This window comes from Podarcis filfolensis (genome assembly GCF_964270895.1).
Source record: "Podarcis filfolensis genome assembly, chromosome: 1".
Lineage (NCBI taxonomy): Eukaryota > Metazoa > Chordata > Lepidosauria > Squamata > Lacertidae > Podarcis > Podarcis filfolensis.
The window spans coordinates 114254676-114273567 of NC_139604.1; the positions used below are offsets into that span (position 1 = coordinate 114254676).

Below are 18892 nucleotides of genomic sequence, written 5' to 3' on the forward strand. Positions count from 1 at the left end.
GGAGTCTGTAACCTGAAGCGTCTGTAACCTGAAGCATATATAACCTGAGGTACCACTGTACTGGCATTCTTGTACCTGACATTGCTTGGGACTTCAAGTTGTGCAGTGAGTGATATTGCTCTGTATTCTTGCTTGTGTTCAGGGAGAGCCAAACAGGGAAATTGATTTGATTCATGCCACTCTTATGTGATAGTCAAGATGTTTTCATCTCCTCTATCCCTTTTCCTCTACCTAGCTGACAAACAAAACACTAGGTAGCAGCAGTCAGTCGGAGTTGGAGAATCGGCTTCATCAGTTGACGGAGACACTAATTCAGAAACAGACCATGTTGGAGAATCTGAGCACAGAAAAGAACTCCTTAGTCTACCAGCTGGAGCGATTGGAGCAGCAGCTGAAGACTGCCCAAGGTCCTTCAACCAATGGCCCCTCCATTAATATGGTGGGAATTGACGGTGGCGAAGGTAAAAATGGAGGCATGTTGACGACTAACAACCATGTTCACTAAGGACGTGTGCATTGTAAATAAATTTATATTAGTACGTGGATAGGCTGGGAAAATACCTGGTAGCTAAGCAGGTTGCGTTGCTTTCCCCCCTCCAGTTAGAATCCAGTGGGACCCACAGCAAAATGTTGCAGTGGATCTACTCTGAGTATGAGTTGGTCATGTACAGCAGTTTTAAGAGAAGCAAGTCAATGACTGCGTAGGGTTTTTCATTGAACTATTGTTAAACATTTGATTACAACCAGTTTACATGTTGAAAGTTTAATCTGGCCCTTTTGTAGAGGTCAGTGGGCTACAGGAAGACACATGGAGGTGTTTTAATTCCTTTTCAAGCAATTTTGTTGCCAATATACCAGAACTTTTCTGCAACGTATTCAAAATAAAACCTTCCCTGTTTTTGAAATGTTTAAGCTTGGAAGGAAGTCCTTCTTTATCTTTGATTATTTCTTTTCATTATTCTATCTTGTATATTTTTGCTCAGTCTTTTGAGAAATGATAAATATTCTCTCCCCCCCCCCCTCCTATTTAGTTGTGGTCAGGTGCTTAATGATAGTAAAACTACCCAATGCCGTCATTAGCTTGCTTCTCTTAAAATTGCTTTTCACTTTAAAATCAAAGTTTATTTTGATTTGATTCTCTTGTCTTAAAAAAAAAAATCTTCAAAATAACTATGCATGGTTGGGGGCTATCTTTAGCCCCCCCCCCACTTTGAACCTACTAGAAATTATAAAAGGTTGTGTGGGACTGGAGGTGTGAGCCAGTCAATTGAGTGTAATTAATCAGTGACTTCATCAATGACATATAAAAATGTGGATTTCAATTACAATTGCCCCAGTAAGAAATTTCATTACTCGTTGCATTCTAATGTTCTTAATGCAGTCAGTAAACTCAACAGGACATTCCATCTTATCAAAAGTTATTTTAGCAAGGGAAGTCTTTCATCTAGACAGAGTTGTAGGAGAATTTTCAGAATAAAAAGTATTCCAGCACCCTTCTAAGACAGTAGCAGCCCACCCCCAAGCATCAAACAGTCCAACTCAACAGATTTAATCCCATCATCTGGACTAGGGTACCACAGTCCAGGACTCGGAAACAAACAAGGTGTCTGGTGCCAGAGTTAAAGAACAACAACTGGTTTAGTAAAACGCTACGGATGGCTTGAGCAAGTTGGCTCTGCTCAGCTTTCAAAGTACTTTCAAAATGCAGTGCAGCAGCAGTTGTAAACTAGTTTACTCTGAAATAAGATGCACTGTTTCCATCGAGGCTTACTTCTGCATAACTGCGTCTTTATGATGGCAGCCTTAATTCGTCATTTGGCTGCAATCAAGATAGCTAAAACTCCTTAGTCAGTTTACAGTCCAGTTTTTTTGTTTCAACGCCCCTGCAGAAGAGTTGGGCCTGTGCTGTATACTTTCTTCCCCTTCTTAATACATTTAAGTCGTAGCATTTCCCCCAAAATGGATCTCATTTATCTGTGTACATGAGTTTAAGATGTGCTCCTTCTGCTATCCCAGTTGTGTGTACACATATCCTGGGATTTTTATTCCTTTGCAGAGCACTCAGTGTGACTTTCAAAATATGAGCTTGCTGTTGAAGTCAAGTAGCATCTAAGCTGGGTCCTTCAAGTGTTGTGTTTGGGTGGTATCCCAATAGGTTCTACTTAAGAGTAGAATCATTGAAATGAGGGGACCTAACTTAGTCATGTTGGTTAATGGCCTGCTCTTGAGTAGGACTATAGCCCTTTTCACTTTTTGTCACAGTAATGTCATATGTGGATTTTCAGTATTACCGACTGGTTGATGAATTCTTTTTTCTGCTACTAATTTTTAAAATTGTTTTTAATCTAGGTGCACGCATGCGAAATGTTCCTGTCCTTTTTAGTGATCTTGATGTTAATGCAGCAGGAATGTATGGCAGAGTCCGCAAGGCTGCCAGCAGTATAGATCAGTTTAGGTGAGGAATTGAAGCCATTGTGATTTTCTGCCTTTTCCTCCCCACCCCACCCGTCTACTTACAGTACCAACTAGTAATATAAACATAATTCTGAAAAACTGGCGAGGTGAATGAAGGTCCTGAATCTGGTACATGGTCATTTTAGAAGTAAAGAGCCCTCCTTGTTCTCTCATACAAGCCCACTGATCTGCATTCTTCTGCCATCACTGCTCTGGTGGGACAGGAATCATTCTCATTGTCCCATTTCTCCATACTCTTTGAAACCTCAAAAGGTATTCTGTGTTAATCTTGAAAAGTTACATATGTAAGCAAACGAAAGTTGTCTCTGTAAACGAACAAGATAAGACCTATAGATCAACCACCTTCTTATAGGGATTTCAGAATCTATCCCCATCTGTGTGGACATCTTTGTTCAGTTATGTCTCATTTGATGGCTTAGAGCTGGGTTGAGGAACTCCCGCCCACAAGGTGGATATGAACCACAGCCAAATTTTATCCAGGAAGTTCTCTCCTGCCCATCAACTATTTAAGAGGGAGCATTTGGGTTGGAAAGGGTTTGATGTTTTGCAAAGTGTGCCATTACAGATCTTTCTTCTGTAAGAGGTTCTGTTACAAAAAGGTCAAAGAAGAGGGGGAGATGTCTCAGCAGAGAGGTAGACTTTCGTTCTTTGTAAACACGCAAAATGCGTCCATGCATTTTACTATTGCATGCAAGAACTTTCCAGGATGCAGTTGTATTTAGAAGTTTGAAGCTTTGATGAGCTCTAAGGACTTGCTGTTCTGCTGTGAATTGATGCTTTTAGCTTCTTTTGGTAGGATTCTGGAGTTATTTTTGCCTTTTGTGCAATCAGGAACGAGAAACTGCTGGAGAGTGTGGCTTTTTTATTTTTTTACAAAGTTTCTAAAGGAGAAAATTGAAAGTGACACTTGAGTTTAGTTGCCAAGATTTAAATGTATGTCCATTGTGTGTTATTTTGTGTGGGCCTTAACCCACCCACTACTGGAATACAGCCCCCCCACCCCAAGCCTCACCTCTGGATACTGCAACCTGTTCTTTTGACTGGGGCAGAACGCTTCTTTCAAGCATTTCAGCAGGGCATGGGAACCTACCAGGAACATGTCAGGAGTGAGTGCGCATCGGCTCCATGTTGCTAGCCCCTGTCTTACCAGGTTGTTGTTGTTGTTTTAAAAATTAACCACTGCTGCAGAAATGATTTATACAGTAGTTCATGACTGCAAGCTAATAACCATATATTATTCCCTAATGTTGATATTGCATTTGGTTGCAGCATTCGACTTGGAATCTTTCTACGACGGTATCCCATCGCAAGGGTATTTGTAATCATTTATATGGTGAGTCTGTTTAGCCTACTTTGAAAGCACAGCAGTTTTATTCCTTCTTACATAATAAATAATCTTCATCTGACAGGCATTGAGTGGCATGTACAAGAAAAATGGGATATAATGAACGTTGGCAGTTGAGCATGCTCTGTAAGTAGGTTATGCAAGCTGCATCTTGGAATCATGCAGCACAATAGATGCTGGCTGTTGCCTTTTTAAAAAAGGTCTTGTGCTTCAGTGCAGTTTTACAGTTGTCTCTTAACTTCTAGTATTAATAGTCTGCTCCCTTTAAGTAGCAATGTGCCGTTTCTGGCATTAGTAGTTGCTTTGTTTGACTTCACACTTGCTTTTGGTAGAGCAGCATTTCCAACGTGGAAGCCCTGTGGCGGCGCAAGAAGCTAGGAACTGTCAAAGGTTGAAACAGGCACATGGCAGTCCTGAAGATAAGCTTTCATGGGAAGATCTCTTGGATTGAATGCCTGGGACTGCCTTAAGAGAGGAAACTGAACATCCTGTTCCGTACCCTCACCCCAAGCCCATCACAGCAAACAGCCTGCAGGCAGTTTGTTCCTGGAAGCTCAGGATAATGACCACGTTATGGTCACAACCCTGGAGCTGTCTTGCCGTAGTTGTGCCTCTCTTTGTACCCTATCACTGTTTAGACCTACAACAAACTTTATTTTTTTAAAGAAGATTTTAATAAAAATTATACTTTTTATCCTAATTTAAACTAAAAAAATTAATTGTGATTCTGCCGTTGTTGCTGCCTGGATCCTTTCTATTTATCTCACAGCTTCCTTGCAGCTAAAGCATACAGTACCATCCTATAGGTGGAAACCAGAGCGCACAGAAATGCCGTTTACCTTCCCACCGCAGCGGTACCTATTTATTCACTTGCACTGCCATGCTTTCAAACTGCTAGGTTGGCAGGAGCTGGGACAGAGCAACGGGAGCTCAATCCATTGTGGGGATTCGAACCGCCGACCTTCTGATTGGCAAGCCCAAGAGGCTCAGTCATTTAGACCACAGCGCCACCCAAGTCCCTACCTGGCCCATTTAGCTCAGCATTGTCTTCACTGACTGGCATAGGGACCCTGCATAATTTCAGCCAAGGGACATTCCCACCATACCTGGAGGTGCTGGGAATGCATGCAAACCAGATGTTCTGTCATCTTTGTTTTCCTGCTCAATCATCACGATAGATAAGATTTTTTTTTTTTTTTGTATGCCATGATTGTCCCAAAAGAATCTGTTTTGCCTCTACAGGGGTGAATAAATTTCCAGCGAATGTAAAACTCCTGTCCTTTTCCACTAGAGGGAACTTCAGCCTGTGCTTTGTCGTGGTATCTTGCCTTGTTATATAAGCAATCCCTTTTTGAATTTCATCTGTCGTCTTTTGGTCTCTCCACTTGTCGAAGAAATGACTTTCTCGAGAGCATAGTACTGAGTGTCTGAGATTTTCATTTTTCTGGCTTCACAATAGTGACGTACTGCAGGGGGCAGAAAAACACTTCAGCTGAACACCTACATGTCGTTCCCCCCATGCCAGTTCCAAATATTAAATCAAATGGGCCATGTTAATTTCCCCCATCTTTTAAAATTATTCAGACCCAAAAGTCCACTCCCACTTAACAGTAAAATCTTTAGATTAATATCCAAGCTCAGTTAGCATCTGCAGTGTATCAGCGGGGGTTCGGCCTTCCCACAATGTAATCTATAATCTCTTCAGCAGCCATTGTCGCTGCCCACGGGAGGCTCTCACAAGGTCACTGTAGTATTTGAAAGGCTTTTCATAACGTGTCTGAAACTGCACTTTACTTTGCCATCGCTCAGAGCCCTTGTTGTGACTAATGCAAGCGTGCGCCTTCTCGGTTCGGTGAAAAAGGGGAAAAGTCAGAATTCATTTATTTTGTATTGCACCAAAAGCTTTTGCTTTAACCGTTTTGGCATCTTGGGTAGGTAGAGAGTCAATGTGATGCAACAGATAGAGCACTGAGAAGAACTGAGTTCAAATCCTCCGTTGGCCAATAAGCTGACTGGGTTTACTTTGAAGTGGTCTCTCTCTCTCAGCCTAGCTTACCTCCAGTACATATGCATCTATGGGGCCATTCTATTTTTCCTTCAAAAAGCAGATGAAAGGATAGCATGGAATGGCCCTGTGTATGCATAGGTGAACTGCTCAGCAGAAGAGCTGATATACCAGGGGTCACCAAACTTTTTCAGCAGGGGGCCGGACTATATTTTTTTGCGGGGGGGGGGGGAGGTGGGAAGGAACGAAGTCCTATGTCCCACAAATAACCCAGAGATGCATTTTAGATAAAAAGACACATTCTACTCATGTAAAAACATGCTGATTCCCGGACCGTCCGTGGGCTGGATTTAGAAGGCGATTGGGCTGGATCCAGCCCCCGGGCCATAGTTTGCCTACCCATGTGATATACAAATGCAAATGGGTCTCTGTGCTTATGGCATCCCCTCCCCCAAGCCAATGCAAGTTCCCCATCAGCACGTGTGAGGTTTTATGGTGAGCACATGTCCCATTGCTGTTCCCTGAGTGGAATTGGATGAAGTTCCCCTAACGAGTGCAGGGCTTTGCCTCAGGAGTGGGATCCAACATAGTGCAAAGTCTCTCGTTCCACCAGAACATTCTTCCCCTCTCATCTCCCTGCTCACTCCCTAAATCTTTTCTAGGGGTCCCCCCAAAACATCTGGAGCAGATTTGGAAATGGTGTGTGCATGGGGGGTGCCCAGAGAGTCCAATTCTACAAGCTGAAATCCATGTGGTGACGGGATGCGGTAGTTGAATACTGCCCAGGGTGTTTGGGTTTCTCACAGTTCATAGTGTTGTGCACTAACTCCTTTTTCTCTCTTGCCAGGCGCTGCTTCACCTCTGGGTCATGATTGTTTTGCTCACCTACACCCCAGAAATGCATCATGATCATCCAAATGGGAAATAAAACCCGATTCCGGAACAGAAACATACTTAGATGGTTTATGTAACCTTCATTGGCCAAGGAGAAACCCCCCAACAGCTGACTGTTTGCAAGGCAGAGAGGGGTTTTGGCATTGGAAAACAGGACAGCGGCTGCATTTGTTTCCTTGCTACTTTCGCAAACTTAAATTATTTGGCAGGTGATCTAATTTAAGTATCTTTCACTTCCGTGAGACAAAAGCCATATCCCTGGGGGAGAAGGCTATTCAAAATATTCTAGCCTCTGTTCTGTCTTTCGTCACTCCCTTAGCATTGCACACACTTATGAAGCCTGTGTAGAGCAACACCATTTTTTGAAACGTATACATGGATATGGGGCACACTGTATTTTTGATCCTGCAGGAAATGGGCTCTAATCAGGGAAACTAACTGTAATTAGAAGCTAAAATGAACTTCCATTCATTATTGCACCTTTTAACTTTGTAAATATACATTTAGCTTTTCTTTAATAAGCTCTCTCACAGACCTGACACCTGCTTCTCAGAATTTACCTTATCTGTAAATAGCTTTAAAGAGAAATAAAGAATATATTGTGCATTGCTTTAACTTTGGTCCTTCAAAATTTTGGAGTGTCATCCATAGTAATGCAGAAAACTGATATTTTTGAACCATATTTTGATAGTCATGTATAGTCGTGTACATATGCAACTGTTAGATTTGAGTGCCTTTTGTTCTTTGCATCTTTGCCATTGCCCATCAGTTGCCTTATTAAATCTTTCCTGTCTTCAAATTTTCATGGTATCGATCTTAGCATCATGCTCATTTAATAGAAAGAAAATATTTATTTATAAATTCAAACACATTCAAAAAATGTGTTGAGGATTCATCATTAAAGGGGTTGGCAGCTAGCAATAAAAGCAGCCACCAAGCTTGAGCTATTTTTGACCACTGTTGATTTCATGCAATTTGTATATCCTCCTATATCTGTGGTCTATTGATCTGCCAGTGCAAATTTCCTGTGGTCTTTTGACATGCTTTCCTATTAAGAGACTTTTCTTCCTTTTGCTTGTGCAGCTGAGAAACACAACAGTGATTAAGGTGAAGGGAATCAGACCTTTTGGGTGTGAGGAAGGGGTATGGGGCAAGCCATCAGGCCCCTTTGGCTTCCACTGGAATTTATTCTCAGACTGTTCTGATGATAAAATCAAAGGAGCATCGGAAGCAAGAAATGTAGCAATGGATGATTTCACACAGACTGGCTACATATATGTTCCTGTTAAAATTTCTAGATACCCTAAATGACTGTGCCCTAAAGCAGTGGTCCTAGGCTGCAACTCCTGTAGCCAAGCTGGTGCCAAGCTTACCTTTGGGCCACATCAGCGAGGCTGAGAGAGGGATCTTGTCATCTGGACAGCCCAGAACCTCCATACACAATGCCTAGGCTTGCAACCTGGGGAGGTCACATTGGTACTTGCTAACGCCGGGGTTTTGTTTCACCCCTGGAGGCAAACTCCATTGTCTCTTAAGACAGACTGGTGCCAACAAGAACAGTTGGACATGGAACCAACCAGAGGGAGGGTGACCCTGGACTTAAGTGGGTTCACACTCAAGCCCAGTTTCCCCTAATACCCATTGGTGTTTCTCCAGGCAATAGGCATCTGGTGCAAAATGCAATTGTGGTTGAACCAATTGGGAGCAGCGACAATAAGAGGAGGAGTTGAGCCCACTAAGGGTTCTTCCTGAGGGCATCATGCCCAAGGGTCCTCCAAAAGCTGCAGGCAAGAGTGCTCTCCCTTCCCCTCAACCTACCACTTAACCCTTCCCCTTAACCCACTACTGTCATCATTCCCTGCCAATCAAATGTTGATTTGTTTTTAGCATCCCTGCATGCGGTACAGCATGGCTCTCTTGTTCTCCAGCTGCCGAACTACTACAGGGTCCGGCTTTGAAGCCACACAAGTGCTACCATCATTTTTCCAGAAAAAAAATGGATCAAGGGGATGGAGCAACTTGCCTATGCAAAAAGGTTGCAGTACTTTTAGGATTAGAGAAAAGGAGACTTAAGAGGTGGCATGATAAAAAAATTACGCATTGCATGGAGAAAGTGAATAAAGAAAGGTTTTCCTCCCTCTCATAAGCACCAGAGACATCCAGTGAAGCTGAATGTTGGAAGATCGGGACAGATAAAAGAAAGTTTTTTTCCACCAAGAAGATAATTAAGACTATGGAACTTGCTTCCATGGGAGGTAGTGATGGCCACCAACTTGGATGGCTTCAAAAGAGGATTGTACAAATTTCTGGAAGATAAAGCTGTCCAAGTCTGCTTACCATGATGGTTATATTCTACCTCCACCTTTTGCCTCCACCAGTTCCTGGGATTTGCAGGTGGGCCAAGTGCTTTTGTGGGCATCCCACAAGCATCTGATTGGCCACTGGGAGAACAAGATGCTGGACAAGAGGGGCCATTGGCCTGAGTGTCTCTACCTGGACACTGAGGTCCAGTGCCAAGGGCCTTCTGGCGGTTCCCTCGCTGCAAGAAGCCAAGTTACAGGGAACCAGGTAGAGGGCCTTCTCGGTAGTGGCGCCCGCCTTGTGGAACGTCCTTCCACCAGATGTCAAAGAGAACAACAACTACCAGACTTTTAGAAGACATCTGAAGGCAGCCCTCTTTAGGGAAGCTTTTAATGTTTGATACATTACTGTATTTTAATATTTTGTTGAAAGCTGCCCAGAGTAGCTGGGGAAGCCCAGCCAGATGGGCGGGGTATAAATAATAAATTATTAGTATTATTATTAGTAGTAGTATTATTCAGCAGCAGGCTATTTTTACATCCTTGTTTCTTCCTGCAACATAACTAGAGATCACCTACTGAATTTCTCATGGAAATAGAATTGGCTTAATTAAGCAGTCAGCTGGAGTTTTTTAACCAATTAATCCAATCTAATGTCCACATTTCACTAGAAGTTGATCAGCAGTACCAAATGACATGGGCTCCTCATTTATTAACTGAACCTTTTCCAGTAAAGCCTCTAATAAAAAGACCTTCTCATACTTAGCTGCTTATCATGTGGAGTTCATTCTGTGATCTCCTAATAACCTTTTAAGCATTCTTTTTATATTACTCTTGTCTTTCCATTAAATCTGCCTTTTGCTCTATCTTGGTCAGCTGTTTCATGAACAGAGCTTCGCTGATGCAGCACAGCTCTGATATTACAGTTTGCCATGCAGCACAGCGATGTTTTTGAACTCCTTACTCTGCCATTCCAAGGGCTGTGCCTTACGTTAAATCACAGCTTATCTTGGTGACAGATGAGAGGAATGGCCCCTCCAAATGTCCTCTTTATTAAGCATTCGTGATGATTTGTGCTCATGATGGCATTGGGGTGATTTTACGCGGTCCTGCTTGTACCTGCAAAAGTTCTGGGGAGAGTGCACTCTCCTGCAATTGATGTGTGTCCCACAGCTTCCTGTTAAAACCCTCTAACTTCTTACACCGCAAATGCAGGATAGGATGGGCGTTGTCTCGCTTTTGTTGTGTTAAATGAAAGGGTGCCCTTCCAGAAGACAGTGATACGCTAACGCTGAGGAACCATCACAGAACAATGAAGAAAGTGGGATGATGCGCAGATAGGTAAAGGTAAAGGGACCCCTGACCATTAGGTCCAGTCGTGACCGACTCTGGGGTTGCGGCGCTCATCTCACTTTATTGGCCAAGGGAGCCGGCGTACAGCTTCTGGGTCATGTGGCCAGCATGACTAAGCCGCTTCTGGCGAACCAGAGCAGCGCATGGAAACGCCGTTTTACCTTCCCGCCAGAACGGTACCTATTTATCTACTTGCACTTTGACATGCTTTCGAACTGCTAGGTTGGCAGGAGCAGGGACCGAGCAACGGGAGCTCACCCCGTCACGGGGATTTGAACCGCTGACCTTCTGATCAGCAAGTCCTAGGCTCTGTGGTTTAACCCACAGTGCCACCCGCTTCCCTAAGATCCAGTATAAAAACCCACCACTAGCACACTTCTCGTGTCAATGACATGCTGCAGAATGCAAAAATGAAACATAACACCTGCCTGGAGGGAACCAAAGTAGAATCATAGTAGAGTTGGGACCGCAAGGGCCATCTGGTCCAAACCCCTGCATTGCAGGACTCTCTTGGCCAACCTTCCTCAGAAAAAATCGCTGTGAGGAAGGTGGCCATGGGAGTGCCTGTTGAAAGTTTCACATTTTAATTTCCTTCCTTTTTCAAGTTTCCTGTCTGGCAACCCAACACAGACCCTCCAAGTGTTCTTATTTTTCAGGGACAGTCAGATGGGCGGGTTATTACTGTTATTGTTATTAAATAGCATGTCCCTGAGAAATGTTGGAGAGTATCACCTAAGTCTTTTAGTTTTGACTGTTAGTACTGAAGCTGCGTCTGGATTGTGTTGGTGTACCACTCACTTAGCTGCCTATCAGTCTTTCCCTCACCAGACTTAATAGTTGTCTCCCCATTAGTTGGCATTAATGGGAGCACTGATTGCAGCAATGGGTAGAAGTAGATTTTCCTTGGGATCACAGCTGGGGAGTGAAGAGTTAACCTTCTCCTTCCTGTACACTGGTCCCTATGAGAACTTCCCCCCTCCCCAGCACATTTACATTTATTTCTTAAGTTCTGGTGTGGTTGCTCATCATGCTATAAAAGTAACGTCTAGTTTAGTCCTGAGATGCAACGAGAGACAAATTAATAACACAATTCTGAGTGCTAGAGCTGTTGTAAAAAAGCCTCAGACAAACTTCTCTGTGCTAGATCAGCATGAAGGCAATCATGTTAAGTTATGTCCTGGTTTTGATAATACACACTGAAGATATCTACATACGATATGCTAACAAGCTGGGTGAAAATGAGAGATCTTTGCTGTGAGTTGTCCTCACCATAGTCAGAAAATGTGACCATATAAATGATACCTTGAGCCATTTATAGTCGACTAACAAGACAGCAATGCAAATATAAGCAGAAAGCCTTCTTGCGGAAGACTTCTTAGCTAAAGTTTAACAAAGTTAAAGGAACTTTAGCAAATGTTTGGTCAAAATAATGTGAAAGAGAGAAGCTTTTACTGAACGATGTTTTCATTTGAATTGTGAACTGTGTGGCTTTTCAACTACAGTAAGTCTTCAACGGAACAAACGGCTATTTGCTCTAACGGACATCTCACAGCATTTAATCTGGATAACACTCCCAAGTATTTAAATTGTCCGACTGTCAGGAGCAGAAGTGGCATTTGAAAACACAAAAAAGTTGGAAACGGTATAGCAATTAGAACTCAAAAGGATCTGGCCAATTAAAGAAGGAGTTCTGATCTTCTGGTTTTTGTGTACTGTCAGGACATGGCGCTTGCTTCCGTGAATGGGGAAGAATTTGTGAAAGTGGCTTTTTTTCCCAGATGAGACTTGTCTGAATCGTACTGTCTCTAATTTTCTTGCCTGTCTTTTGGCTAACCCGAACGGCATCCTCTTCAGTTGTGTTCTGCTGCTCCACCGGCTTTATCATAGTTCTGCCATCACTGATGCTAACTACATTTGTAAGTGGCATGTGAGATTTTACCTGCGAGGATGTGCGGCGGTCAGTGGATGAGGGACTTCTTTGGCTTACAGACTGCTGCCTTTTGACAAGGGACTGTGACCTGACACCCTGGTTTGGGTTCTGAGGCTGTTCCTCAACCTCATTATCTGCAATTGTTTCCTCTTGGGCTTCTCCCTTTTCTTCCTCACCAGCAACTCCACTTTCCTGAGGTTCATTACTTTCATTGTTAGCCTCCTCATTAATTTCACTGTTAGGTTTTTCCTCCTGGACATCAGAGACTTCTTCATTTGTGATGCTGCTCTCGAGAGCTTCCTGATCAACCAGGCCTTCAGAATCCCCCATCCTTCCTATTTGTCTCCAAACTATTATTGTCAGTCAGTCCGCTTGGAACAGATGCTCAGCATTTCCTTTTCCTATTAGCTACCTGCAATATTAACACGTCTTTCCCTATTTCCTTCTTCCTTCTCTCTGAAAACAATACATCAAGAATAATTGGGAGGTGTTTTCCCTCTTATTTCGGTATGGCCCCACCTTCATGAAGTCTCATCTGAGTTCAAGCTTGTATGGCTGTTGCATAATGGATCCAGATGGGCTGCAGATGTCTTCTTTCCTCTTTTTCCTGAGAGTGAGTTCACATCATGGCATTGATACAAAAGCCATTGCTAGGTTGGGAAAGACTTAGGTGGAGTCTTTCTGTTTTTACTGTAGCTGCTACACTGTTCTAGAACCTCTGACTGATTTCTATGACATCACTGTCTGTTCTACATCTATGCGTTCAGGGATAGGCAGGCTTCTAGATTACACCGTCTCCTTTGTTTTCCCCCCACTAGAAACTCTGTGGTCCACCAATTTGTTTTAAGTTTACAGCGCAAGAGCACATAGCTGGAATATATTAAGGCAAAATTGATTTATGTTTAGTGATCTATGCTCTTGCTTCATAACAAAATGGCATGTTGGATGTGATCAAGAATCAGTGTTGATAAAAAATGGAACCAAGGAAGGGACTAGGGGGAAATCATTTGTTTTGTTTTAATTTTGTATTGTTGGTTTTATTTTTGTTACTTTTGGAAAATTAATAAAATGTTATCAAACAAAAGAAAAAAGAACCACAGTTTCTTGGCAGTATAGCTTAGGCTGGTACACTAGCTATGACACTACCTTGCTTCAGTTTCCCATGCTTTGGCAACTTCCAGTTTGGATTCACTCAATATGAATGCAAAACACACAGTACTGATTTTAGTTCAAAGCAGACTAGAAATGTCATTGCCCCTGAAAAAAGCAACACACTGAAAGATGTTGGGCATAAGGCCTTCCTTTGCAGGAATGGCTTAAATCCAAACCATGCATGGAAAGCATAGAAAGAAAGAATGGGAAGTGCTCTCCCCGATTTTTCCATTAGCTGGGTATGTTTAGCTTGAAAAGAGGAAACTGAGAGGAGATATGATAGCCATCATCAAATATCTCAAGGGCTGTCACATGGAGGAGGGTGCATGCTTGTTTACTCCTGCTCTGGAGGGTAGAACTCAAACCAATGGCATCACGTTACAGTGGTACCTCGGGTTACAGGTGCTTCAGGTTACAGACTCCGCTAACCCAGAAGTAGTACCTCGGGTTAAGAACTTTACCTCAGGATGAGAACAGAAATTGTGTGGTGGTGGCGCAGTGGCAGTGGGAGGCCCCATTAGCTAAAGTGGTACCTCAGATTAAGAACAGTTTCAGGTTAAGAACAGACCTCCAGAACGAATTAAGTTCTTAACCTGAGGTACCACTGTACAAGACAGGAGGTTCCAACTAATATTAAGGAAAACTTTCGGATTGTAAGTCTTCCTCAGGAGATGGTGGACTCTCCTTCATTGGAGGCTTTTAAGCATAGATTGGATGGACATCTGTCATGGATGATTTAGTTGAGTTTCCTGCATTGTAGGGGCTAGATTAGATGATCCTGCGGTCCCTTCCAACTCTATGATTATATGAAGTTCAGTCACTGGGTGCATTGTGGTGACAGATGATTGACAGGTGGAGGGTCTCACCTGTTGAAATGGCCTGCAGGCAGGACCAGCCCAATCAAGAGGCAAGGTGAGGCAGTGACTGCCTCAGGTGGCAGGATCCACTGTGGTGGCGGATCCCAATGTTGATCTTTCTTTCCCCGCTTGTTCCTGTTGTAGACCTTCACCCCTTTTTCTCTAGTGGGGGATGGGGCACCATTTGGGTGTTCCCTACTTGCTGGGGTGGGGAGCATATTAGCCACCCATTTTCTAGACAGGATTGTAAATTATATGCGTGGGTAGGAATTGCATCATCATCATCATCATCATTATTATTATTATTATTATTATTATTATTATTATTATTATTAACTTGTACCGTGCTCAGTCACTCTGAGTGGCTTCCAACATAATATAAAACAACATAATTAAACACCAGACATCGACAGCTTCCTGATACAAGGCTACCTTCAGGTGTCTACAGAAAGTAGTATAAATGTTTATCTGGTATGTCCCACAGAGGACCTTACGGTCTTCAAACAAAAACACCTTGGAGGTCCCGGGCCACAGAGAGGTTAGGCTGGCCTCAACCAGAGCCAGGGCTTTTTCGGCTGTGGCTCCAATCTGGTGAAACACTCTGTCACAAGAGACTAGGGCCCCGTGGAACATCCTTCCGCGGGGCCTGCAAGACAGAGCTGTTCCACCAGACCTTTGGCCAAGGCACAGCCTGACCCCCTCCTTTGGTAATTCTTCACAGAACTCTAGCCCAATGCTTGCCATCAATTTGATTTGAACTGATTTTATAATGAATTGATTTTAGAATGTTGTATTATTTTACTGTTGTTAGCCGCTCTGAGCCTGGCTTTGGCTGGGGAGGGCGGGATATAAATATATTATTATTTATTTATTTATTTATTTATTTATTTATTTATTTATTATCTCTTTGACTACTGATGGGAGGGCATTACACAGGGCAGGCCCTCTGCCTGGTTCCCTGTGACTTCACTCCTCACAGTGAAGGAACTGCCAAAAGGCCCTCAGAGCTGGACCTCAGTGTCCGGTCTGAATGATGCAGGTAGAGACACTCCTTCAGGTATACAGGACCAAGGCTGTTGAAGGCTTTTTAAAGCTCAACGCCAACATTTTGAATTGTGCTTGGAAATAACAGACAGGTGCCATCCCAGTTGCATTTCCAACACCTGCTGGAGACCTTCCGCTTTCAACAAACCTTTGAGGTGCAGATCTTCCCCAGCATCTGGGTTCCAGATATTCTTGATGTTTTAATTATTTTATTACAGTTGTGTTGCCAACCTGGACTCCTTGGAAGGGGGGTGGGATGTAAATTTAATGATAAAGAAATCTGCACCGTTAACTAGGAGCATTGAATTTATTGAACACTATTGCCAGTTTTAAAATTGACCGGTGGGCAAAGTTGATGAGAAGCAACCCCACCCCCAAGATGCGAAATGAAGGTGAGGGGCCCAAGGTCCAAATCAGAACCACAGAAGGGCTAAACATCCCCTTTTCCAAGGTAAGATTGACTCATGTCTGCAATTTACTTTTAAAGAGCCAATCATGCAGTTGCTGATCACATGATTCATGGCGTTTGAAAGAAGAAGATCATGCATAATCATCGGGCTCTGGGATGACCTGTGGAACTACGTTCGCTAGTTTCTGCTCTCGTAAGAGGAATTAGCATTTCGTCCAGTGGAAGAAAGACATAGTAACTTGGAGGACAGCACAGATACTCTGCCAGTGTTCTTCAAACTTGTCTGCATAGTACTGCATTTAACTTCTTTGCCTACATGTCAGCTTAGCCAAATGGCATCCTCCTCAACATCAATTTACTTCCTTTGCTGCAGCTGCTTAGTTGTTTTGCTCTGGAGGTATCTTTGCTCAATTGATTCTTGACTGGACTGCTGAGATTCCTGATCCGCTGGCTGTTGGTGGCTGCTAGGAAATGCTTGCAGCAACTGCTTGATTTCTGGGCCGCTTGCCTTTCTGCCTGTAGAATGCAGGTACTCTGAAAGGGTTTTTCCATCCCAAAAGAAAGTTGTTTGAGTAGCACTGCATCTAAGCTCTTTGCCTGTTCGTGGGCAAATCCAAACGGCACCTTCTTCAGTTTTAGCTTTCTTTGATTGCTGGGGTGGGTAAGCTTTGTTTCTTTCCGGAGACTGGTTCCTGTACTTGTATTCCGCACCGGCCGGTGGTTGGCTGCCACTCTCGCAATCCTGCCCCACTAAAAATTGGAAGCTCGGGACCAATTTATACAAGGAAGACTCTTCAGGCTCCGAGCCCCCAGGTGGAGCTGTACCTTCTTTTGCACCTCTCCCATCTCTCTCAGCATCTTTGTTTACCTGTCGCTTGTTACTCGAAGGGCTCAGGACTTCTGCAAGAGGTTTCTTGTCCCAATGGGGACTTGTCTGGTTAAAGTTGCTATGCAGTTCTTTGCCTGTTCTTGGACTTAACAAAGGTTTGGTATCCTTGGCGCTAGCTTCGTTTGTCGAAGGCACTTGGAGAGTTTTAGAGCTCTGCAAGCAATGGTGGCCAATGGATGGGTGGCTTCTAGGGAACCCTTGACTTACTGGCTGTTGGCAGGAGTGCTTCCTGACCGAAGCATTACCTGCTTTGCTGCCAGGCAGACCTGGTGTTTCCTGGTGTTTGCTCATTTCGTTGTTCCTTTCCTCGGGAATTTCGCCCTTGACACCAGAAATCTGTTCATTTGTTCCGCTGTTCTGATCAAGCCGGCGTTTGGGATCCATACTCCCCTTTCTTCTCCAGACTACTAACACCAGTCAGTTCTCTTGGAAAAGATGCAGCAAAGTTTCCTACTACTAGCCACCAGAGAAACACTTGGGAAGCCTTCCCCAAATGTCCTCCTTCCTTCTCGTTGAAAACTATAAATCAAGAATACATAGGAAGTGTTTCTTCTCTTATTCTGATAACAGGTGTCTCCTCCCTGTTCTTCCCATCTCAGCTCCAGTTTGAAAGAATGTTGTGTAATCCCATAATGGTCCAGATGGGTGGTAAGTTTCCTGTTTCTTTTGAGAAGAAGTTCAAATCATGGTGTATTATATATATTAAAGCAACAGCTCTGGGTATGCTGCAGGTGGATTTCTATGGTATCTTCATGTTTTCACTGGCTCTACCACACTGTTCTAGAACTTCCGGTTGATTTCTATGACATCACTTCCTTTTCTACTCCACCCATGAACTGTAATCCCGAGCCTACCAAAGTTTAGTGTGCAGTGCAGGGGAAGATGTGTATGAACAAACCATCTACCTACTCAACGGCTTCAATCTGAGGAACTGGCACTTAGACAAGTCCCTCACAGTGTTCCGCATTTGCAGGGGATCATAAGAACATAAGAAGAAGAGTCTGTACGATCAGGCCAATGGCCCATCTAGTCCAGCAACCTGCTCTCACAGTGGCCTACCTGCGGGAGACCCAAATGCAGGATCCGAGCACAAGAGTATTCTTCCCTCCTGCAGTTTCTAACAACGGGTATTCAGAAGCATATTGCCTCTGACCATGGTGGCAGAGCTAATAACCATGGATGACCTTCATTAATTTGATGGCTTTTTTAAAGCCATCAAAGTTGAGGGCCATCACTGCCTCCTTAGTTCCACATTTTATTTTATTTTATTTCATTTTATATTTATTGAACTTGTTTGTCTTGCCCAGGGTAACCCAAAGCGACTTACAACCAACCAAACAGACAAACAACCCCGCCCCCCAATCGTTTCATTAAAACCAAGACATCTGAGACATTTTCCAGAGCTTGGCGGGAGGTTGAGAGGAAGTTTGCTTAGAATTCTTTGGTAGGGTTGAGGGGTAAGGCTTACCGTACTGAAACACAGTAGCTGACAGACCCCTGCCCCTGTCTTTAGGGTTTAAAAATGCTTCATCAGCGTCATCCACTAAATATGAATGCAACCAGGCGAAAAGGAAAAAGGAAGAGGCGGGACATGTGGCTCCTTCCTGTCTTAACCTGTCTCCATCCAGCTGCAGCAAGACAAGAGATGAGCAGGGCCTCTTCACTGGCACTGCTGAGAGAACAGCTGCATTTGCTGCTCTTCCTCTCACTGAACTTTTCCATTCCGACAAGCCAAGATTCAAAGCCCAAATCTGCTTCCCTTCCCCTTCTCACCCCCTCTTTTCCATTTGTGTTGCCTTTTAAATTGTAAACTTGCAGGCAGAGGACTGCCCAGTTTCTCCCCACCTGGGGAGCCTGTTTGGCTAAAGAGGAAGTTAGAAACGCTTTAATTAATTAACTACTATAATTATTATTTTCAATTCAATCTTTATTGGTTTATAAACAATACATCCAATCCACTTGAAACACCAAAACGCAAAAGCACCACAACTAAATGATTTTGCAGAACTGTGCTGAAAAGCAGGGTGCAACATTTGGAAAAGCAGAACAAAACCCCCCACTTTAAATGAAAAATAAACAATTAAACAAACTCTAGCTATGAACTGTGTGTGCTAAAGACGCAAATAAGATAAAGGTAAAGGGACCCCTGACCATTAGGTCCAGTCGTGACCGACTCTAGGGTTGCGGCGCTCATCTCGCTTTATTGGCCGGGGGAGCCGGCGTACAGCTTCCGGGTCAT

The 18892-nt window shown here is 43.5% G+C and overlaps 1 protein-coding gene across 3 annotated transcripts in view; it reads left to right on the forward strand.

Moving 5' to 3' along the window:
* Nucleotides 1-18892, forward strand: part of GOLGA5 (golgin A5) — a 496232-nt gene that overhangs the window by 16905 nt on the left and 460435 nt on the right. Inside the window, exons 10-13 of one of the 3 annotated variants that reach the window (XR_014548076.1) lie at nucleotides 236-461; nucleotides 2350-3267; nucleotides 3745-3808; nucleotides 6673-7334. Coding sequence is in view for 1 of the 3 variants with exons in the window: in XM_083613800.1 (XP_083469926.1) it covers nucleotides 236-461; nucleotides 2350-2455; nucleotides 3745-3808; nucleotides 6673-6753 (477 nt within the window). In the remaining 2 variants the exon portion in view is untranslated. Of the gene's footprint in view, nucleotides 1-235; nucleotides 462-2349; nucleotides 3268-3744; nucleotides 5866-6672; nucleotides 7335-18892 lie in introns of those variants that run through there. The other 2 variants (XM_083613800.1, XR_014548075.1) reach the window with 2 other exon arrangements.